General features: G+C 40.7%; 1 protein-coding gene across 1 annotated transcript in view; it reads left to right on the top strand.

Annotated features, from left to right (window-relative positions):
- PIKFYVE (phosphoinositide kinase, FYVE-type zinc finger containing) overlaps positions 1 to 24,164 on the top strand; it is a 563,129-nt gene that overhangs the window by 297,749 nt on the left and 241,216 nt on the right. The window contains exons 26-28 of the mRNA XM_053713067.1: positions 7,954 to 8,044; positions 16,185 to 16,242; positions 17,491 to 17,634. Of these exons, the coding sequence (XP_053569042.1) occupies positions 7,954 to 8,044; positions 16,185 to 16,242; positions 17,491 to 17,634 (293 nt within the window). The remainder of the gene's footprint in view (positions 1 to 7,953; positions 8,045 to 16,184; positions 16,243 to 17,490; positions 17,635 to 24,164) is intronic.

Raw genomic sequence — 24,164 nt, 5'->3', positions numbered from 1 at the left:
AGAAACCCAGGACCCCTCTTCTGATGAAGTAGCAGAAGATGTGCTATTTAATTTAAAATTGGGGCACATAAATGCTCTGCCCGGGCGCCCGGCCCCCCTCTTAAGACCTCCACACCGCCCTTCCCTCATGGGTGGGGGGCATGCGCCGTTCTTTAAGGCAGCCCCAAAGAAGCCATCTACCTTCCTGTCTCTTCCTCCAAATCCACATGAAGGTTTGGCACCCAACCCAGACTCAGTGAGTGGCGGGCAGACTAAACCTTTTCTCAGTAGGCTTGTGAAACATCTGTTCAAGTTCCTTGGGTACTGAAAATAATTACTCAGGGTTACAGCTTGTGCTTTTGGTCTCGCCCTCCTTGAGGAAGATTCCTCCTGTCTTCAAAAGATTTTTTAAAGGCCAGAACTTTCTTAGAACGTGTAACAGACCTAGAAGTCATAGAAGTGATTTCTCTGGTCCCTTTGGGGAAACAGATTCAGGGGTTTTATTGATATTTTTAATTGAAAAGACGGGTCTTACAGACCTATAAACTCAAAACTCTGAACAAATTTCTGAAAGTTCCAACTTTCAAACTGAGACTTTTTTGCACTATATTACCTCTAGTGCAGAATGGCCAATTTATGTTTACCATAGACATGAAAGCTGCCTGTTTACACGTCTTTATTGACAGGGATCATACAAAATTCCTCAGATTTGCCATTCTAAAGGGGCATTGCCAATGGGTGCCATTACCATTTGGTCTGGCACCAGCACCAGAATCTTCTTTTGTCCATAGTGAGAGCTCCGGGCACGGCAGTAGCTCCTTACCTAGATGTCATTCCTGTACAGGCTGCTTTTCAGATGGCTTATGAACATACAAACAGAGTTTTTGTGTTCCTTTGTTCCCATTGTTGGAAAAATCAACCTCCCAAAAAAGCTCTCTACTACCATAAACCAGAACTGCCTTTCTGGGCTTCATCATAGATTCTGTAGCAATGAGACTATATCTCATAGATGATCACAGACTCAAATTGTGGTAGCCCTTCTTCTCCATCAATTTTTTTTCCCTACATTGCTTGAATACATGGGAGTAGTTGGTCTCATGATAGCAGCTTCAGATGTTGTACCTGTTGCCCTATTCCACTTACGTTCTTTGCAACTTCAATTGTTGCAACAGTGGTATGAATATTACAACAATCTGTCTCAGAAGATCTCTTTAGACTTCAAGACAAAACATTCTCTTATTTAATGGCAGACTCACCAATTAATTTTTTCAGGGAGCTTCATTTCTCGGTCCGAATTGGGTAGCCGTTTCCATGGATGCCAACCTGCTGGGATGGGGCGCAGTCAGAGGTTCCTGGAATGTGCATGGAGTTTGGTTTTCTTGGAAGACAAGGTTACTGATCCAACACCTTGGAACTTTTCAGAGCTCTCCAGAATTGTTCCCTGTTAAGAGAAAAGCATTTTAGAGGTTTCAGTTGATTGAGGCCCAAATGCCTGTTATAAAATGTATTTATCGCAAAATCTGGAAAGTGAGTCTAAGAATTCTTTTAGAATTCTACACTTATTTTGCAGGATGGTCTGGATAAGGGTTTACCAGCCAGTTCCCTTAAAGGCTGAAATTTTGCCCTCAGGATTAGACTGGTTATCAGGACTGCTTCCCCTCTGTGGAACCTGAATTTTGTTTTAAAGGGGATTTTCATGCTCAGCCGTTTGAACCTATGCATGGTCTGCACAGTCAACTGTTATCTTGAAAAGTTCTCTTTCACTTGACTACTTCCTAGTGCAGAAGAGCATCTGAGCTTTCTGTTCTATCTTGTGTTTTCCTTACCAGTTTTTTTCATGAGGATAAGGACACACTACTTGTTCCTTCCTAAGGTTGTTTCTTCTGAAAACATCAATCACAAAATTGTAGTAACATCTACTTAGAAGGTCTTTAAAATTGTTATCTTCAAGCATTTCGAAATGTTTCTTCCTTCTTTATCCATTTCTCAGGTCTCTGCAAAGGACAGAAACCTACTGCAATCACTTTGGCAGCTTGGCTTAAAGCTTTGATTCGTGAAGCATACCTAGTATTGGGGAAGTCTTCTCTTGAACATATTACTGCTCATTCTACCAGAGCAATTGTCACCTCTTGGGTTTTTAGAAATTAAGCTTCCATTGTACAGATTTTTATGAGGCAGCATACCTTTTCCAAACTCTACCATTTTGACACGATTGCCTCTTCTGAAGCTGTTTTTGTTAGGAATCTTCTTCGCAGTGTATGTTTAGTACCTCTACCTGCCCTAACTTTATTTGCTGCCCTTATTCATGGTTGTCTCTTGTACTTCACAGCTTGGGTATAGGATTCCATGTGTTGGTTCTGGACTTATAGCATTTTATGAAAGAAAAAAAATCATGCTTACCTGATATATTCATTTCTTTCATGAAGGTGAGAGTCATAACAGTTGGCGGCAGTACCAGTTTGCACTTCTTTTACCCTGCTTTTCATTTACTCTTTTTCTTATTTTCTCTTTTCTACTGGCCATATGTATTACTTAGGAATCATGGGGAAGTGGGAGGGGTTAAAGCTCTGTTCTGTGGGGTGTCTTCCCCTTCCTGTAGAACTGGAATTTAAAGGGACAGTTCACCCGAAAATGTTCTCCCCATTGTTCCCAATGATCCATTTTACCTGCTGGCATTTATTAAATTGTTTACAAGTAGCTCCTTTACCCCTATTTTGGCATTTGAAATAGCTGATTTAGCCTGTGGTATCCATACATATAGTAAAAGTTTGTATACTGGAGTATAGGCTATTGAATAGCCTTAGAAAACACAGCCAGCAGAAGACATTACACTCCCAGTGGGGTGCAGTATAGTTAAGTAATACATTTTCCATTGTTCTCTCTAAGTATTGAGTTTTGGATTTCCAGGCAAATATAAGATAAGGAACCGTGTGTGTGTGTGTGTGTACAAAAAGTAATAACATAAAGAGATCTGATATTACCTGAAACTCATACATGACTAAGGACCTATAGCAGGTCTGAAACGTTGTATGTTTGTCTAAGACCCCAGTTGATGAAGAAATAAAGGTCTTTTAATTATTGGTGGCTGGAACAAATTATTTAATTGCTTGGAGTGCTTGCAGGATAAGGCAGATCCTGGGTTCCGTGCCCCATAAGCCACATTTCTCTTGGTGCTGTTTTCCACACTTTTCTTTGAGGATTACCTGAAACTCAACCCATTCTAATAGGCAGTGGTTTAAAAGCACAAAACCAGCTACTTCACATACACAAATAAACCTGAAAATGCCATTTCCCATACATTTTAAACTCTGTAGCTAGTATAACAAGTAATTGAAAATACATTAATATAAAAACAATTTTACAGTGTACTGTCCCTTTAATCCCACTTGTGATGGCTCGTGGACTCTCACTATCATGAAAGAAATTAATTAATCAGGTAAGCATACATTTTTTTTGATCACCTCCACCATGTCTCTAAACTTCTTACATATTACTATTGAGTAAGTGTTGAGAAATTACCAACAGATAGTTAGCAGTGAAAATAGTGTAATTCTTCTATGGCTGTCATCAGGACCATGTAAAAACTTGCAGTAGGGTGGTTTTATATAATTTTTTATAATATATATATTTTTTTTTTTAAGGGATAGGAAAGTCAAAATTAAACTTGCATGATTCAGATATATATATAATTATTTCACAATCTCTTTATTAGAATACAACCAGAACATACAGGATATTTGTATGCAGTATTAAAAACAGAAACAAATCTGAAAAAACAGCTTGTGTAGGCTAAAGTGGCAAGTATTTAGTGTTACCTCCCCTTTCACTTGAGCAATAGCAAGAACCTGGCTCTCGTAAACCTAAATGGAATGGAACCCTAATTAATGTCATTGCTAACACCTGTATTTGTTCTTCTATTTCATGTCAAAATGACTGCTGTAAAAAAGGTCTATTATACCAGGTTTGTGCAAGACATGCTTGAACATTACATACACATGTGGTATGAGTATAATTTATTGGAAGCTTGCTAATAAGACCAACTTTCAATCGCATCATTCCATTCAAAAAGCCAGAGATCACAGAATTTGACTGACATAAAATAATACTTTTGCATCAGCAAGACCACTGTCAAAGGGACATTAGCAAAAAAATGGATACTCAAGATGTGGTATTCAAGCTTGTAAATAAATAAATACATATATTATAAAGAAATTTGAAGGATAAGGAGAGGTCAAGGACAAAAAAAGGACTTGAAGGCCAAGTAAACTTTCAAATTCTGATGAGAAGTTTCTCAGAGTTTCTTCTTTGAGAGACCAGAAAAAGTCCAGCAAGGACCTGGATTAGCATCTGGCAGCTTCATCGGGATGCCAAGTTGACCCTTCTACAGTCCAAAGAAGCTTGATCAGAAATGGTCTTTGTGGAAGGGTAGAAACCAAGAAACCACTTTTTTGGAAGGGGGGGGGGTGAAAAGGCTAAGATATGCTAAAGCTCACAAAGATTGAAATGAAGATCAGTGGGAAAGAATCTTATGGAGTGACAAATCCAAGTTTGAAATTTTTGGATCAAATCGTCGACAATATATGAGAAGAATTGGAGAGAGATGGCAGAATGATTGCTTGTGGCCTTTAGTAAAACATGGTTGAGGGTCTGTCCTGGTTTGGTGCTGCATTTCTGCCAGGGGTGTTGGTGATATTGTCTGAATTGATGGGATCATGAATGCTGAAAAGTACAGACAGGTTTTAATTCATCATGCCATTCCTGGAAAGCGTCTGTTTTTGAATGGTTTTATTTTTTTAGCATGATAACAATCCCAAGCACACTGCTAATGCAGTGAAATCATATTTGTTCCACAGAGTCCAGACCTGAATATTATAGAGGTTCTATGGGATCACCTGGACAGAGAAAGAAATAAGACAACCTAACTCTAAATAAGACCTTTGTGAAGCGCTGAAAGAAGCTTGGTATAAGATACCAGAAGAATACTTTAGAAAACTTCAGGACAATCTCCCCCAAAGAGTTCAAAATGTGCTTAGTGCCAAGGGAGGTCACACTAAATACTGATGTTTGCCTGAAGAAGCCATTTTTTTTTGCAAATTGTGTTTTTTATATATTTTGTGTACATATTTCCTTTATTTTCTGTTTGTATCTTAATAAAGAAACTGAAAAATAAATATGGATAGTCATTAAAACTTTTCTAAAACAACAAATCTAATATATATACTAGGCGATAAGCCTGGCCAGAGGGCAGTCTATTTTTTAAACACTACAAACCCCAAAGCTAATATTACAAAAAAATAAAAAATGTAAAATTACAGAAAAAAAATAAACAAAGCTTTCCCAAAAAAAAAACACCCCCCCCAAAAAAACACCCCCCCCCCCAATCTATCAATAAACTACCAATAGCCCTTAAAATGGCCTTTTGTAGGGCATTGCCCTAAATAAATCAGCTCTTTTACATACAAAAATTACAAAGTACCCCCTAACAGTAAAATCCCCACCCAACCAACTGCCCCAAAATAAAAAAACAAAGTCCCTAAAGGGGCATTTGTATGGGCATTGCCCTTAAAAGGGCAATCGGCTCTTTTACAGCCCAAAAAACCCTAATCTAAAAAAAAAGCCTAAGACTAAGCCCCAAATAGGTACTCACCGTTCCTGAAGTCCGGCGGTAATGGTCTTCTTCCAGGCGGCTCCATCATCTTCTATCTTCATCTGGAGCAAAGACGGCGCGGAGCAGTCTTCCCCGATACGCAGATCCGGAGTGGCGATCCTCATTGGAGTGGAGGCTCCTCTTCATCTGATCTCCGTCGTACACTAAAAATTTATTGTAAGGTACCGCATTCAATTTGGGTTACCTTGCATTCCTATTGGCTGAAATTTTAAAAATGAGCCAAAAGGATTAGAGATACTGAAATCCTATTGGCTGTTCAAATCAGCCAATAAGATATCAGTAGCTCTCATCCTATTGGCTGACTTCAAAATTTCAGCCAATAGAAATGCAAGGTACCCCATTTTTAAACAGGTACCTTGCATTCAATTCTCAGTGTGCGGCGGTGATCGTACGAAGAAGTTCTCCACGCTGGATGGCTCCGCGGTTGCCAGTCTTGTTCCGTGGTCACCTCTGCTCCTCGTTGCTTTGGTCCTGGATAAAGCTAGAAGAGGTCCCCACACTGGAAGAAGATGTTACCCCCTCCATGAAGACTTAACCGCCTGGAAGAAGACCTTCTCCGCCGGACTTCAGGAACAGTAAGTACGTATTTGGGGGTTAGATTTAGGGGTTTTTGTTTGTTTTTTGAGGTGTCTTTTTTTTTATTTTTAGATTCGTTTTTTGGGGGGGCTATAACAGAGCTGAATGCCCGTTTAAGGGCAATGTCCATACAAATGTCCCTTTAGTTTTTTTTAGTGTTATTTTTGTTTTGAGGGTTTGGTGGGTGAGGGGTTTTACTGTTAGGGGGGGACTTAGTATTTTTTACATGTAAAAGAGCTGTTTAACAAATGGCCCTTTTAAAGGCTATTGGTTGTTTAGTCTAGATTAGGGGGTGTTTTTTATTTTGGGGGGGCTTTTTTATTTTCATAGGGATTAGGTTTAATTTTTGTTATTTTTTGATAATTTTGTTTATTTTTTTCTTTAATTTTGGACTTTTTTTAATTTTAGATTAATTTTTTGTAAGTTAATGTTAGGTTTTATTTTTAAATTAATGTTAGGGTTTTTTATTTTAATTGTATCTTAGTATTTTTTTATTTTATGTATTCGGGGTTAATTTAGGGGGTGTTAGGTTAGGGGGCTTAGTAATTTAAAGGGACACTGTACCCAATTTTTTTTCTTTTGTAATTCAGAAAGCATGCAATTTTAAGCTACTTTCTAATTTACTCCTATTATCAATTTTTCTTCGTTCTCTTGCTATCATTATTTGAAAAAGAAGGCATCTAAGCTTTTTTTTGGTTTCAGTACTCTGGACAGCACTTTTTTATTGGTGGATGAATTTATCCACCAATCAGCAAGGACAACCCAGGTTGTTCACCAAAAATGGGCCGGCATCTAAACTTACATTCTTGCATTTCAAATAAAGATACCAAGAGAATGAAGAAAATTTGATAACAGGAGTAAATTAGAAATTTGCTTAAAATTTCATGCTCAATCTGAATCACAAAAGAAAATTTTTGGGTACAGTTTCCCTTTAATTAGTTATTTGCAATGTGGGGTTTTGGGGGTTAGGGGTTAATGGGTTTATTAGGTTTATTGTGATGTGGGGGGTTTGCGCTTTAGGGGTTAATAGGTTAATTAGGTTTATTGCGATTTGGGGTGTTGGCGGTTTAGGGGTTAATATTTTATTAGTTATTTGCGTTGTTTACTTTGTGGATTGGGGTTAATTACTTTATCTATTTGTGATGTGGGGGTTGGCGGTTTAGGTGTTTGTTAATACTTTGTGCGGGAGGTTAGTTTTTTTTTATTATTTTGTGCAGGCTGTTACATGTTTTTTTGTTATTTCGTGCGGGCAGTTACGCGTTTTTTCGTTAATATTTAGTGTGGGCGGTTGCGTGTTTTTTCCTTAATTCTTTGTTTGCCTACGCTGCATCCAGGTGGATTCAGAAAATGGCAGGATGGTGAAAGAATCCACCTGCGGTGGATCTTTCACCACCCTGCCATTTTCGGAATCCAACATTCTTTTGGCTGCCTCGCGCAGCCAACATTCCTTTAAAGATAAATGCGCAATTGAAATAAAACTGACTTCTTTTAACATTAAATGTTCTGTTTTTTTCCCCTGTGTGTAAAGATGATATCATTTTGTAACCCATGCAAAAAAAAAAATTATTAACAGTTTATATTGCATTCTCACAGTCTTCAGTTTCCCTACAACCTTCTTCCTTCTATTTCTAGATGTTTAAAATTGGATCTAAAATATTTGTTTGCTGTGCACACTTTCTTTGACCTGAATAAATTATACAGATTTCTATAACATGTGTATGTGATTACAGGTTGCAAGATCTTTTCCAACAGGAAAGGGGGCGTAAACGTCCTTCTGTGCCTGCCAGTCCTGGGAGAATGCGACAAGGTGATGAAAGCAAGGTAATTTCTGTAATATTCTACTAGATACTCAGTGTACAGCCTGCGTGTTACAAGCCACATAGGCAGAATACATTTAAATGCCTGGTGACAAGATCATTTAGAAGTGTGTGATCAAGATGATGATGGGTAATTTGTAACAGGGAAATGATTAATAAGTGCATGTTGTACTAATTTAGATTTTTATACATACTGTATATACACAGTCTATGCCTGTAGTAAAAATAGCGCACCACTCATATGCAGTGCTTGTTATTTGAATAAAAATCATCTTAACAATATAATAGAATGGTGTAAATGGCTTCACATTATATAAAGTTCCATTATTTTATTTTTTAGAATGAGCAAGCCGAATCAAATAGGTGGTGTATTTCTGCTAGTCATAACATTTTTTTAAATTTTTTAATAATAGTTTAAAGGGACACTAAACCCACATTTTTCTTTCATGATTCATATAGATCATGACATTTTAAGCAACTTTCTATTTTACTCCTATTATCAATTTTTCTTCGTTCTCTTGCTCTCTGTTAGGGGTAATATGAACCTGATGGCAGCCATCTTGTTCTTCGCAGCCATCTTGTTTCTCGCAGCCATTTTAGAATGAATAGACTTTATTATACTGGGTTATTATGCAGTGAGAATATTATGCATGTTATGAGTTTCTTTAGCTATTCGGCCTTGCCAATGTACCCTGGCCTAACGCCTAGAAGTAAGATAGCATAAGATAATGTAAACAAGAGGCTTTAGACACTTGGTTGTCTCTGCAGATGGTAGTTTGTTATGACTCTGTAAATATTGTTATGAGAAACTCATGTTCTAGCTTTTCCATGTATTTCTGCTCTGTATAACTGTGTAATATGACGCGGTCCAAACGTGTCATCCCCTTAACCCTATGTGCTGTCTCTGTACGCTATAAGACATGATTACACTGTTCAATAAACATGAATAGCTTTGGATCATAATACTGCGTGGTCTGAATCTGTTCAGGGAGCTCCTTATCAGATAAATCTGCATCTGCCTCTCGTGGTACCGTAGGCCCCAGGCTTTGGTCTGCGCTGACACCCCCCCGTTGGATTATACACCTTACAATTCTTGGTGTCAGGATAGTGGGATTCGCAGAGGGTGAGTTACCGTGGTTTTATTACGCTGCTTTCCTTCTGTGAATCTGAACCTAAATTTAATTGTTTGTATTTTTAAAAGAGGTGTAATATATGATATAAGGTTAAAGGGGTTCCTGTGGTTGAAGCACAGGTTTGCGGAGGTTAGAGTCCTGCCGGCAGTTGTGATAACCCCTCCAGACAGGTAATCAGTCCTGTGCTGGGACATGACAGGTATTGTGAGTCCTGTCGGTGATAAGCGCGCAAGTAATATATGTATGCTAGTTGACGGGAGGTTCTTTTAAGATAAGGTCCCCCGGGCGAACTTGGCAGTGACGTGAGTAAGTCTCATGTGTGTTGAAGTTTCCCTGATTTATTCCGTTATAGAGTTTTGGTATCCACTTGAGGCTGGTGTTGCTATCTGAAGCTTTGCTTTTGCTTATTTTGCTTTGTTTATTGTGCTGTGCATAGAACATATTACGTGATTAAGTGATTAAGTGAACATATTAAGTGATTGTGCATTTTATTATTGCTGCTGCTAATATCGCTGTGATTATTTTTGTGTAACAATGGGGTCTGCACACAGCAAAAAATGTGATAAAAATGCTGATCAGAAATGTAATATTAAGTACAAGACTGTGCAGCGTGTACCATCCAGTGCTGGTAAAAATACTGTGCGTGTTACAAACCCTAAGCCAGTTAAAGGGGAAACTCCAAAAGACTTTGCATGCTCAAACAGTGGAATGGGGATTATGCAGACTTGTCTCCCCAGATTCAAGTAGACCAGGTAACCAGAGACTCACTCCGCTGGTGGTTGACTCAGGATCACCTGTCTCAGGGAATGAGTTTCCGCAGACCAGAGTGGGTCATCGTCACGACCGACGCCAGTCTCTTAGGCTGGGGCGCGGTCTGGGACTCCCTGAAAGCTCAGGGTCTATGGTCTCGGGAAGAGTCCCTTCTCCCGATAAACATTTTGGAACTGAGAGCGATATTCAATGCGCTCCTGGCCTGGCCTCACCTAGCGAAGGCCAGATTCATAAGATTTCAGTCGGACAACATGACGACTGTAGCGTACATCAATCATCAGGGGGGAACAAAGAGTTCCTTGGCGATGACAGAGGTATCCAAGATCATCAAATGGGCGGAGGATCACTCCTGCCACCTATCTGCAATCCACATCCCAGGGGTAGACAACTGGGAGGCGGATTATTTGAGTCGTCAGACTTTCCATCCGGGGGAGTGGGAACTCCACCCGAAGGTCTTTGCCCAGTTAACTCAACTATGGGGCACTCCAGATATGGATCTGATGGCGTCTCATCAGAACTTCAAAGTTCCTCGATACGGGTCCAGATCCAGGGATCCCTGGGCGACACTGGTGGATGCATTAGTGGCGCCTTTGTCGTTCAATCTAGCTTATGTGTTTCCACCGTTCCCTCTATTTCCCAGGCTGGTAGCCAGGATCAAACAGGAGAAGGCCTCTGTGATCCTAATAGCTCCTGCGTGGCCACGCAGGACTTGGTATGCAGACCTGGTGAATATGTCATCAGCTCCACCATGGAAGCTACCTTTGAGACAGGATCTTCTAGTACAAGGTCCATTCGAACATCCAAATCTAGTCTCTCTGCAACTGACTGCTTGGAAATTGAACGCTTGATTCTATCTAAGCGTGGGTTTTCAGATTCAGTTATAGATACTCTGGTTCAAGCCAGAAAGCCTGTGACTAGGAAGATTTACCATAAGATATGGCACAAATATATCCGTTGGTGCGAATCCAAGGGTTTTTCTTGGAGTAAAATCAAAATTCCTAGGATTCTTTCCTTTCTCCAAGAGGGTTTGGAGAAAGGTCTGTCAGCTAGTTCTCTAAAGGGACAGATATCTGCTCTGTCTGTCTTGTTGCACAAACGTCTGGCAGCCGTGCCAGATGTACAAGCGTTTGTACAGGCGTTAGTCAGAATCAAGCCTGTTTACAGACCTATGACTCCTCCATGGAGTCTAAACTTAGTTCTTTCAGTTCTTCAAGGGTTTCCGTTTGAACCTTTGCATTCCATAGATATTAAGTTACTATCTTGGAAAGTTCTGTTTTTAGTTGCTATTTCTTCTGCTAGAAGAGTTTCTGAATTATCTGCTTTGCAGTGTACTTCTCCCTATCTGGTATTTCATGCAGATAAGGTAGTTTTACGTACCAAACCTGGTTTTCTTCCAAAAGTAGTTTCCAACAGGAATATTAACCAGGAAATAGTTGTTCCTTCCCTATGTCCGAATCCAGTTTCAAAGAAGGAACGTTTGTTACACAACCTAGATGTGGTCCGTGCTTTAAAATTCTATTTAAAAGCAACAAAGGATTTCAGACAAACATCATCTTTGTTTGTCGTTTATTCTGGTAAGAGGAGAGGGCAGAAAGCTACTGCTACCTCTCTTTCTTTTTGGCTGAAAAGCATCATCCGATTGGCTTATGAGACTGCCGGACGGCAGCCTCCTGAACGAATTACAGCTCACTCTACTAGAGCTGTGGCTTCCACATGGGCCTTCAAGAACGAGGCTTCTGTTGATCAGATCTGTAAGGCAGCGACTTGGTCTTCTCTGCATACTTTTGCCAAATTTTACAAATTCGATGCTTATGCTTCTTCGGAGGCTGTTTTTGGGAGAAAGGTTTTGCAAGCCGTGGTGCCTTCCGTTTAGGTAACCTGACTTGCTCCCTCCCTTCATCCGTGTCCTAAAGCTTTGGTATTGGTTCCCACAAGTAAGGTTGAAGCCGTGGACCGGACACACCAATGTAGGAGAAAACAGAATTTATGTTTACCTGATAAATTTCTTTCTCCTACGGTGTGTCCGGTCCACGGCCCGCCCTGGCTTTTAGTCAGGTTTGAAATTTTTTTATTCCATACACTACAGTCACCACGGCACCCTATGGTTTCTCCTTTTTCTCCTAACCGTCGGTCGAATGACTGGGGGGCGGAGCCAGAGGGGGGACTATATGGACAGCTCTTGCTGTGTCCTCTCTTTGCCATTTCCTGTAGGGGAAGAGAATATCCCAGAAGTAAGGATGAAGCCGTGGACCGGACACACCGTAGGAGAAAGAAATTTATCAGGTAAACATAAATTCTGTTTTTTATGTGAGAATGTTTTAAACGGTTACTTCCGTTTTTACTTCAGGGTCTAGAAACGCACGCTTTTTACTTATGGCGCAGTTTCTTTTGATGCTGCTCACATGGCCTCCTGATCTTCCGCTCCTCATTCTGAGCGTAACGGTGTAATTCCTGTGAGTTTTTCTTTGTTGCGGCTGTGAGATATCGTCTGGCCGACTGGAGAGTTCTTAGATTGTTCAGCCTCTGAAGGGTACGGTAGGGCACCTCAGTTTCTGAGGTGTAGAGGTGTATTTTTTATTTATTTTGCCTAGTGTTTTGAAGAAAAAACTAGTTTTCTTAAAGTGACATTCCTTACTTATTGGGTACTTTATCAGCTATGGATAATGTATAGGAGTCTGTTCCTTTTGATAAATGGTTATAATGTTTGGAGGCTCAAATTGTCTTACCTATGCAATTTTGTTCCTCATGTTTAGAAAAAACCTTAAAATGTAAAGATAAATTTACTTGTTTCTGAGCCTAATGTCTCTCAGGATGGTGCTGTTCAGGCAATGCCACAGCTCTCACCTCAAACGTCCCAAGCATCAATGGCTTCACATACAGTGCCCTGCAGTTCCTCTCAGCCTTCTGGATGAGTGTATTTGCCAATAAATTTTGCTGCACAGATATCTTCTGCGGTATCTGCGGCTTATCTGCTTTTCCCATGATGGGGAAGCGTAAGAGGAAATCTAAACATTTTTCTTATAGTAAGGTGTCTGTCCCATCTGCTGCTGCGAACCTCCCCCATAAGTCTGATGAGGAGGATACCTCGGTAGCTTTTGAGGGTGAAATCTCAGACTCTGACAGTATAAATACTTTGCCTGATTCTGAAGAAGTAAACTTCAGATTTAAGCTTGAACACCTTAGTTTACTTCTAAAGGAGGTACTGGCTACTTTAGACAACTCTGATTCTTCTGTCGCTGTCAACCCTAAGAAATCTAGTAATCTTAACAAATACTATAATGTTCCTTCCTCTGTGGAAGTGTTTCCTGTTCCAGACAGTGTGTCGGAGATCATTGCACAGAAATGGGATAAGCCAGGGATTCCTTGTTCCCCGTCTCCTGTCTTTAAAAAGATATTTCCTGTTGCTGACTCCATTCGAGACTCATGGTTCACTGTGCCTCTTCTATCTGCCATCCACATTCCAGGAGTGGACAACTGGAAGGGCGGATTTTGTGAGCAGACATACCTTTCATCCCGGGGAGTAGGCTCTCCATCCGGAGGTGTTCTCCAGGCTAACACTCAAGTGGGTGCTGCTGAAGTTGGATCTGATGGCGTCTCGTCAGAACACCAAGCTTCCAAGATACGGTTCAAGGTCAAGAGATCCTCAGGCCACCCTGATTGATGCTCTGGCGGTTCCTTGGGATTTTGGTCTCGCATACCTGTTTCCTCCGCTTGCCCTCCTTCCACAAGTCATTGCTCGTATCAAACAGGAGAGAGCATTGGTAATTCTAATAGCTCCTGCATGGCCTTGCAGGATCTGATTTGCAGACCTAGTGAAGATGTCATCTCTTCCTCCTTGGAGGTTAACTCGGAGGAAGGACCTTCTAACTCAGTGTGCTTTCCTCCATCCAAATCTTGTTTCTCTGAAGCTGACTGCATGGAGATTGAACGCTTAGTTCTGGCTAAGCATGGGTTTTCTGAGTCAGTCATTGATACCATGCTTCAGGCTCGCACGGCTGTTAAAATTTACCATAAGGTATGGCACAAATACCTATATTGGTGTGAATCGAAGGGCTTCTCTTGGAGTAGGATCAGGATTCCTAGAATTTTGTCATTTCTCCAGGAAGGTCTGGAGAAAGGGTTGTCAGTACGTTCCCTGAAAGGTCAGATTTCTGCTTTATCTATTCTTTTTACATAAGCGTCTGGCGGGTGTGCCAGATGTTCAATCTTTTTGTCAGGCTCTGGTCAGAATCAGTCCTGTGTTTAAACCTGTTGCTCCTCCTTGCAACCTTAACCTAGTTCTTAGAGTTTTGCAGCATGCTGCATTTGAGCCAATTCATTCTGTAGATATTAAGTTGTTATCTTGGAAAGTTTTGTTTCTTATTGCTATTTCTTCTGCTCGCAGAGTTTCTGAACTCTTGGCTCTGCAGTGCGATTCGCCTTACCTTATTTTTCATGCGGATAAGGCGGTCCTTCGTACTAAATTGGGGTTTCTCCCTAAGGTGGTCGGATAGAAATATTAATCAGGAAACCTTCTTCTCATAAGGAACATCTGTTGCATAACTTGGATGTTGTGCGTGCTCTAAAATTCTACTAAGGATTTTTGTCAGTGTTCTACCCTGTTTCTTTGTTTCTCAGGAAAGTGTAAAGGTTAGAAGGCCACTTCTACTTCTCTTTCCTTCTGGTTGAGAAGTATGATTTGTTTTGCTTATGAGACTGCTGGACAGCAGCCTCCTGAGAGAATTACTGATCATTCCAGGCTGTCTCCTCTTGGGCTTTCAAAAATGAAGCTTCCGTGGAACAGATTTGCAAGGCGGCAACATGGTCCTCTCTGCATACTTTTCCAAATTTGATACTTTTGCTGAGGCCTCTTTTGGGAGAAAGGTTCTTCAATCGGTGGTGCCTTCTGTTTAGGTCCTCCTGCCTTTTTCTCCCTCTGTGTTCATTCTGTGTCCTCTAGGTTGGGTATTGGTTCTCAATAGTAATTGGAATGACATTGTGGACTCTCCATGTCTTAGGAAAGAAAAGAAAATGTATGCTTACCTGATAAATTTATTTCTTTCCGGACATTGAGAGTCCACAACCCCACCCTTAAGATTAGACAGTATTTTTCATTAAACCTCAGGCACCTCTACACTTTTGTGTTATCTTCTTTTTCCATGTCCCTTTGACTGGATGACTGGGGGTTATGGGTAAGGGAAGTGACATGTAACAGTTTTGCTGGGGTGCTCTTTGCCTCCTTCTGCTGGCCAGGAGTGAATATCACACTAGTAATTGGAATGACGTCGTGGACTCTCTATGTCCGGAAAGAAAGAAATTTATCAGGTAAGCATACATTTTATTTTTAAGCAACTTTCTAATTTACTCCTATTATCAAATTTCTTTGTACTCTTGGTATCTTTATTTGAAAAGCAGGAACGTAAAGCTTGGGAGCCGGCCCATTTTTGTTTCAGCAACTGGGTAGTTCTTGCTGATTGGTGGGTAAATGTAGCCACCAATCAGCAAGCGTTATCCACGGTGCTGAACCAAAAATGGGCCAGCTCTTAAGCTTTACATTCCAGCTTTTTTTTAGATAGAGATAGCAAGAGAATGAAGAAAAATTGATAATGGGAGTAATTTAGTAAGTTGCTTAAAATTGCATACTCTATCTGAATCATGAAACGAGCGAGCTCTTGGTGATTTCTCTCTTCCACCTCTGAGTGTAAGAAGCTGCAATCTACTGACTGCTGCTTCTTGCATTGCGGGAAGCATGCTCGCATATGCAAACCTGCCCCGCAAAAGCTCCAGAGCAGCTCTCGCTGCTTCGTACATAGAGTCCTTGGATAAGATTTGAGCATCTGACATTTTTATAATCATGGGTTTTTGTGTATACAAAGATACTTGGATCTTTCAGGTGCATACAAGAGGGATGTGAAAGATTACCTAAATAAAATTGAACAAGAGCACTCATTCCAGTGCCTCTAATCATCTTAGACAGTGTCTGGTGACTTATTAATATGGATATGATAATACAATAATACTTCTCTGTTAAACAGATTTTTTTTAACCAACTCCACTGAACCAAGAATCTAAATAGTGTGTAGGGAGTATGTACCATTTGAGTCATGTTTTATATATGCTCCAAATCGCTGCTGGTTCACTAGGGTCTGAGCCAGGTATTATGCAACATTATAATAGCTTTTTACATATATGTAGTTGTCTAGCTGAGTGTTTGATTGCAAAAAGTCCTATTTGTCTCCATTTTTTGTTTCCACACTCCAGAACAGTGCAATTGACTCCTCACCACGCAATTCCTCTCCAGCCCAGAATGGTGATAGAGGTTTGTTTACAATATATGGAAAATATGTTAATATGTGTTTTGTATATATAAAGGGTGTCAAATTTTCAGTTACAAATACAGTATTTTGATAAAATTATTACTCCTTATTTGTGGTCTTTGCCATGTGTCCTAAAAAATATAACCCGTATTATCCGTGCATAAAAAAATATATGTTTAAGATAAAGTTTATTTTGTGTAAATTATAAAAAACAAAACAAAAACAAAACAGGAGATTCTGTAACTCTTTTTTGAAATATAATGGTGAAATAAATAATATTCTGCAACAATTATCTACAGGGACATGAAACACAATTTAATATCAATATTGCTTTAATTGCAGAATTAATACCAAGTTGTTGAAATTACAGTGGGCGGTTTCAGAACATTGTTTTTTTGCCACTGAAACCTTTTTTTGTAGTATTCTAAAATGTAGTTATATCATAGTTTTGAAAACTAATTATTGTATATGCACAACTCTGTAATATGCATGTTCTTTATCACATTACTTTTGAAGCACTTAAATTCAAGTTGCGCTATAGCCAAAGCTACATTAAACTAGTTTTTGCTTATTCAAATTAAAAGATAATTTGCACTGTTATAGGCAGACTACATGTAAATAGCCTGAATAATTTGCACTGTTATAGGCAGACTACATGGAAATAGCCTGAATAATTTGCACTGTTGTAGGCAGACTACATGTAAATAGTCTGAATAATTTGTACTGTTATAGGCAGACTACATGTAAATAGTCTGAATAATTTGCAGTTATAGGCAGACTACATGTAAATAGCCTGAATAATTTGCACTGTTATAGGCAGACTACATGTAAATAGCCTGAATAATTTGCACTGTTATAGGCAGACTACATGTAAATAGCCTGAATCATTTGCACTGTTATAGGCAGACTACATGTAAATAGTCTGAATAATTTGTACTGTTATAGGCAGACTACATGTAAATAGTCTGAATAATTTGTACTGTTATAGGCAGACTACATGGAAATAGCCTGAATAATTTGCACTGTTATAGGCAGACTACATGTAAATAGTCGGAATAATTTGCACTGTTATAGGCTAACTACATGTAAATAGTTGGAATAATTTGCACTGTTATAGGCAGATTACATGTAAATAGTCTGAAAGTAATAGTCTTGAAAGCAGCCTGTTGAAACTATAACTTAACAAAGTAGGATTAAGCCAATGTACTCATCCTGTGTAATGATATTTATCCATGTTTGTGTTATAACAGAAGACAGGTTTATGAGCACGTTATCCCAGAGCTCCACTACCTCGTCCCACTTGCAGCTGCCCAGCCCTCCTGAGATTACAACTGATCAGATGTTTTCAGGAACAACAAACCCTACAGAAATGGATACGACCAGCAGCTGTGAAGGTATTCTACCAGTTATGTCTTTACACACCACTATATTAACATTCTTTTTTAAACACACTAACATAGATTGGAAGAAGAGGCATTCAAGTTCCACCTTTAAACATTCTCTTTGATCCCTGTTCAGACAAGCAGCGGAGAAACTTCCAAGCACAACGCCAGAATTGTGACTTAGGGTTAGTGTATATGGCATGCTTATAAACATGGCTAAAAAATGCAGTGATCTTAGAATAGACTTGCATGAGCAGCTAAAGTATCGATCAGGAACTGTAAAGCACTGCTGGTCCAGAATGAAAACTGCCACTGATCCAATCAGCAGCCTCAATTACGTCACACGTCTCGAGCAGTACTGTAACCCATGAAAGGGTTAAATACATAGCTTTGCAGCATTGCTAATGATAAATTAATTAGAAAATGGCATTTTATCAGTATAATGACCCTTTAATGTCCTCATGAAAACACTATTAGAACAGTTATGAACAACTGAAACAATGTATTATGTATTATTATTTCTCCTACATTGGTGTATCCGGTCCACGGCTTCATCCTTACTTGTGGGATATTCTCAATCCCTACAGGACGTGGCAAAGAGAGCACACAGCAAAGCTGTCCATATAGCTCCCCTCAGGCTCCGCCCCCCAGTCATTCTCTTTGCCGCTCTAACTAGTAGCATTTCCACAGGGGTGGTAAAGAGTATGTGGTGTTTAGTTGTAGTTTTTTTATTCTTCTATCAAGAGTTTGTTATTTTAAAATAGTGCCGGCTTGTACTATTTACTCTGCAGCAGAAAGTGATGAAGATTTCTGCCGAGAGGAATATGATTTTAGCACCAGTAACTAAAATCCATTGCTGTTCCCACGCAGGACTGTTGAAACCAGAGAACTTCAGTTGGGGGGAACAGTTTGCAGGCTTAACTGCTTCAGGTATGATCAGTCATTTTTCTAACAAGACCTAGTAATGCTAGAAGACTGTCAGCAATCCCCTCTGGGATAGGTAAGCCATTTTTCTTAGACTCTGTATAAAATTATGGCTTATATTAAGGGCTCTATGCTGGTTGACACTATTGTGGGCTAAATCAATTGCTTTTTAGCATGTTTTCACTATAAATAAGGTGTTTTTTCAGACTTTAAAACACTTTTGGGGTTTTATTTTGCGCCTGGCACTTATTTGGACACCTATTCTAGTCAGAAAGGCCCCTCCACTCTGGAATGAAGAGGGAGGAGGCCTCATTTTCAGGCCTCAATTGCACAGTTGTTTTGCTTAGGCAGTTCATGCAGCTTCACGTGGGGAGTCCAGAGGCATCAGAAAAGACTCCAGAGAGGCTTATTTCCTACTAAAATAATCCCTAAGGAAGGTAAAGGCCAGAGTGGAAGCTGTGGCATAGTACTGTAGTGTTTTAACAGGTTAATTGCTGTTATTAGCTCCGGTTTGGGCATTAAGGGGTTAATTGGTCTGAAAATTTGTGTGCAATCATTTCAAAGCATTAAGACACTGTGGTGAAAATTTCATTAAAATCGGATGTTTATTTGATGGTTTTTTGGCTTGTCTGATGGAGAAAGTTCTGACACAGGAAAAGTTTCTCAGCAGGCAGAGCCTGATACCATAGCATTTAAATTTAAGCTTGAACACCTCCGCGCTCTACTTAAGGAGGTCCTAGCTACTCTTGATGATTGTGACCCTTTGGTGGTCCCAGAAAAATTGTGTAAAATGGATAAATTCTTAGAGGTCCCAGTACACACTGATGCGTTTCCGATACCTAAGAGGGTGGCGGATATAGTGAATAAGGAGTGGGAGAAGCCAGGTGTACCTTTTGTCCCCCCTCCTATATTTAAGAAAATGTTCCCCATTGTTGACCCCAGAAGGGACGCGTGGCAGACGGTCCCTAAGGTAGAGGGGGCAGTTTCAACGCTAGCTAAGCGCACAACTATACCAATAGAAGACAGTTGCGCTTTCAAAGATCCTATGGATAAAAAATTAGAAGGTTTACTTAAGAAAATTTTTGTTCAACAAGGTTTTCTTCTTCAACCAATTTCTTGCATTATTCCTGTAACCACTGCAGCTGCTTTTTGGTTTGAGGAATTAGAAAACTCGCTCCAGAAGGAGACTTCTTATGATGAAGTCATGAATAGAATTCACGCCCTGAAGTTGGCTAATTGTTTCATTACAGATGCCGCTTTTCAGTTAGCTAAATTAGCGGCGAAAAATTCTGGTTTCGCAATAGTGGCGCGTAGGGCGCTTTGGCTAAAATCGTGGTCGGCGGATGTGTCGTCCAAAACAAAATTGCTTAATATTCCTTTCAAGGGTAAGACCCTATTCGGGCCAGAGTTGAAAGAAATTATTACAGATATCACTGGGGGAAAGGGCCATGCCCTTCCACAGGATAGACCTTTCAAAGCTAAAAATAAGTCTAATTTTCGTTCCTTTCGCAATTTCAGGAACGGACCGGCTTCTACCTCTACAGCCACTAGGCAAGAGGGTAACGCACCCCAGCCCAAACCAGCATGGAAACCATTGCAAGGCTGGAACAAGGGTAAACAGGCCAAAAAGCCTGCTGCTGCTACCAAGACAGCATGAAGGGGTAGCCCCCGATCCGGGACCGGATCTAGTAGGGGGCAGACTTTCTCTCTTTGCTCAGGCCTGGGCAAGAGATGTTCCGGACCCCTGGGCACTAGAAATTGTCTCTCAGGGGTATCTTCTAGAATTCAAGGACCTTCCTCCAAGGGGAAGGTTCCACATGTCTCGCTTATCTTTAGACCAGATAAAGAGACAGGCATTCTTACATTGCGTAGAAGACCTTTTAAAAATGGGAGTGATAAACCCAGTTCCAACAGCAGAACAAGGACTGGAATTTTACTCAAACCTGTTTGTAGTTCCCAAAAAGGAAGGAACTTTCAGGCCAATTCTGGATTTAAAGATCCTAAACAAATTCCTCAGAGTTCCATCATTCAAAATGCAAACCATTCGGACAATTTTACCAATGATCCAGGAGGGTCAATATATGACTACCGTGGACTTAAAGGATGCGTACCTGCATATTCCTATCCACAAAGATCACCATCCGTTTCTGAGGTTCGCCTTTCTGGACAAGCATTACCAGTTCGTGGCTCTTCCCTTCGGATTGGCCACTGCTCCCAGAATTTTCACAAAGGTGCTAGGGTCCCTTCTAGCGGTGCTAAGGCCAAGGGGCATTGCAGTAGCACCTTACCTAGATGACATTTTAATACAGGCGTCGTCCTTTCACAAAGCAAGGGCTCATACGGACATTGTTCTAGCCTTTCTAAGGTCTCACGGGTGGAAGGTGAACATAGAAAAAAGTTCTCTGTCCCCGTTCACAAGGGTTCCCTTCCTGGGAACAATAATAGACTCGGTAGAAATGAAAATCTTTCTGACAGAGGTCAGGAAATTAAAACTTTTGAACACTTGTCGAGTTCTTCAATCCATTCCTCAACCCTCCATAGCTCAGTGCATGGAGGTAATAGGACTAATGGTTGCGGCAATGGACGTGGTTCCTTTTGCTCAAATTCATTTAAGACCATTGCAACTGTGCATGCTCAAACAATGGAATGGGGATTATGCAGATTTGTCTCCCCAGATTCAGATGGACCAGCAAACCAGAGACTCACTCCTCTGGTGGTTGTCTCAGGATCACCTGTCTCAGGGAATGAGTTTCCGAAGACCGGAGTGGATCATTGTCACGACCGACGCCAGCCTCTTAGGCTGGGGCGCGGTCTGGAAGTCCCTGAAGGCTCAGGGTCTATGGTTTCGGGAAGAATCTCTTCTCCCAATAAACATTTTGGAATTGAGAGCGATATTCAATGCGCTCCAGGCATGGCCTCAACTAGCGGAAGCCAAGTTCATCAGATTTCAGTCGGACAACATGACGACTGTAGCGTACATCAATCATCAGGGGGGAACAAGTAGTTCCCTGGCGATGAGGGAGGTATCCAAGATCATAAAATGGGCAGAGGATCACTCCTGCCATCAGCAATTCACATCCCAGGAGTGGACAACTGGGAAGCGGATTATCTGAGTCGTCAGACTTTCCATCCGGGGGAGTGGGAACTCCACCCGGAGGTTTTTGCTCAGCTGACCCAGCTATGGGGCATTCCAGATCTGGATCTGATGGCGTCACGTCAGAACTCCAAAGTTACACGTTACGGGTCCAGGTCCAGGGATCCCAAGGCGACATTGGTAGATGCCTTAGTAGCGCCTTGGTCGTTCAATCTAGCTTATGTCTTTCCACCGTTTCCCCTTCTCCCCCGGCTAGTAGCCAGGATCAAACAGGAGAAGGCTTCGGTAATTCTGATAGCTCCTGCGTGGCCACGCAGGACTTGGTATGCAGACCTGGTGAATATGTCATCGGAAGCTGCCTTTGAGGCAGGACCTTCTAATTCAAGGTCCATTCGAACATCCAAACCTAGTTTCTCTGCAACTGACTGCTTGGAGATTGAACGCTTGATTCTAGCTAAGCGTGGGTTTTCGGAATCAATTATAGATACTCTGATCCAGGCTAGAAATTTACCATACCAGGAAAATTTACCATAAGATATGGCGGAAATATCTTTGCTGGTGCGAATCCAAGGGTTACTCATGGAGTAAGATTAGGATTCCAAGGATACTATCTTTTCTCCAAGAAGGATTGGAGAAAGGTCTGTCAGCTAGTTCTTTAAAGGGACAGATATCTGCTCTGTCTGTTTTGTTACACAAGCGTCTGGCAGCCATGCCAGATATTCAGGCGTTTGTACAGGCTTTAGTCAGAATCAAGCCTGTCTACAGACCTGTGGCTCCTCCATGGAGTCTAAATTTAGTTCTTTCAGTTCTTCAAGGGTTTCCGTTTGAACCTCTACATTCCATAGATATTAAGTTACTATCTTGGAAAGTTTTGTTTTTAGTAGCTATTTCTTCTGCTAGAAGAGTTTCTGAATTGTCTGCTTTGCAGTGTAATTCACCCTATCTGGTGTTTCATACAGATAAGGTCGTTTTACGTACCAAACCTGGTTTTCTTCCAAAAGTGGTTTCCAATAAGAATATCAACCAGGAAATAGTTGTTCCTTATCTGTGTCCTAATCCAGTTTCTAACAAGGAACGTCTGTTACACAATCTTGATGTGGCTGAAAAGCATCATCCGGTTGGCTTATGAGACTGCTGGAAGGCAGCCTCCTGAACGAATTACAGCTCACTCTACTAGAGCTGTGGCTTCCACATGGGCTTTCAAGAATGAGGCTTCTGTTGAACAGATTTGTAAGGCAGCGACTTGGTCTTCACTGCATACGTTTGCCAAATTTTACAAATTCGATACTTTTGCTTCTTCGGAGGCTATTTTTGGGAGAAAGGTTTTGCAAGCAGTGGTGCCTTCCGTTTAGGTTACCTGACTTGTTCCCTCCCTTCATCTGTGTCCTAAAGCTTTGGTATTGGTTCCCACAAGTAAGGATGAAGCCGTGGACCGGATACACCAATGTAGGAGAAAACAGAATTTATGTTTACCTGATAAATTTCTTTCTTTCATGTAATTAGCAAGAGTCCATGAGCTAGTGACGTATGGGATATACATTCCTACCAGGAGGGGCAAAGTTTCCCAAACCTCAAAATGCCTATAAATACACCCCTCACCACACCCACAATTCAGTTTTACAAACTTTGCCTCCGATGGAGGTGGTGAAGTAAGTTTGTGCTAGATTCTACGTTGATATGCGCTCCGCAGCAAGTTGGAGCCCGGTTTTCCTCTCAGCGTGCAGTGAATGTCAGAGGGATGTGAGGAGAGTATTGCCTATTTGAATGCAGTGATCTCCTTCTACGGGGTCTATTTCATAGGTTCTCTGTTATCGGTCGTAGAGATTCATCTCTTACCTCCCTTTTCAGATCGACGATATACTCTTATATATACCATTACCTCTGCTGATTCTCGTTTCAGTACTGGTTTGGCTTTCTACAAACATGTAGATGAGTGTCCTGGGGTAAGTAAATCTTATTTTCTGTGACACTCTAAGCTATGGTTGGGCACTTTGTTTATAAAGTTCTAAATATATGTATTCAAACATTTATTTGCCTTGACTCAGAATGTTCAACTTTCCTTATTTTCAGACAGTCAGTTTCATATTTGGGATAATGCATTTGATTTAATCATTTTTTCTTACCTTCAAAAAATTTGACTCTTCCCTGTGGGCTGTTAGGCTCGCGGGGGCTGAAAATGCTTCATTTTATTGCGTCATTCTTGGCGCGGACTTTTTTGGCGCAAAAAATCTATTTCCGTTTCCGGCGTCATACGTGTCGCCGGAAGTTGCGTCATTTTTTGACGTTATTTTGCGCCAAAAATGTCGGCGTTCCGGATGTGGCGTCATTTTTGGCGCCAAAAGCATTTAGGCGCCAAATAATGTGGGCGTCTTATTTGGCGCGAAAAAATATGGGCGTCGCTTTTGTCTCCACATTATTTAAGTCTCATTTTTTATTGCTTCTGGTTGCTAGAAGCTTGTTCTTTGGCATTTTTTCCCATTCCTGAAACTGTCATTTAAGGAATTTGATAAATTTTGCTTTATAT

Source organism: Bombina bombina, chromosome 1, assembly GCF_027579735.1.
Source record: "Bombina bombina isolate aBomBom1 chromosome 1, aBomBom1.pri, whole genome shotgun sequence".
In the NCBI taxonomy this organism is placed as follows: domain Eukaryota; kingdom Metazoa; phylum Chordata; class Amphibia; order Anura; family Bombinatoridae; genus Bombina; species Bombina bombina.
The sequence above is the reverse complement of the archived record's forward strand: the minus strand, read 5'-3'. Positions and strand labels throughout refer to the sequence as shown.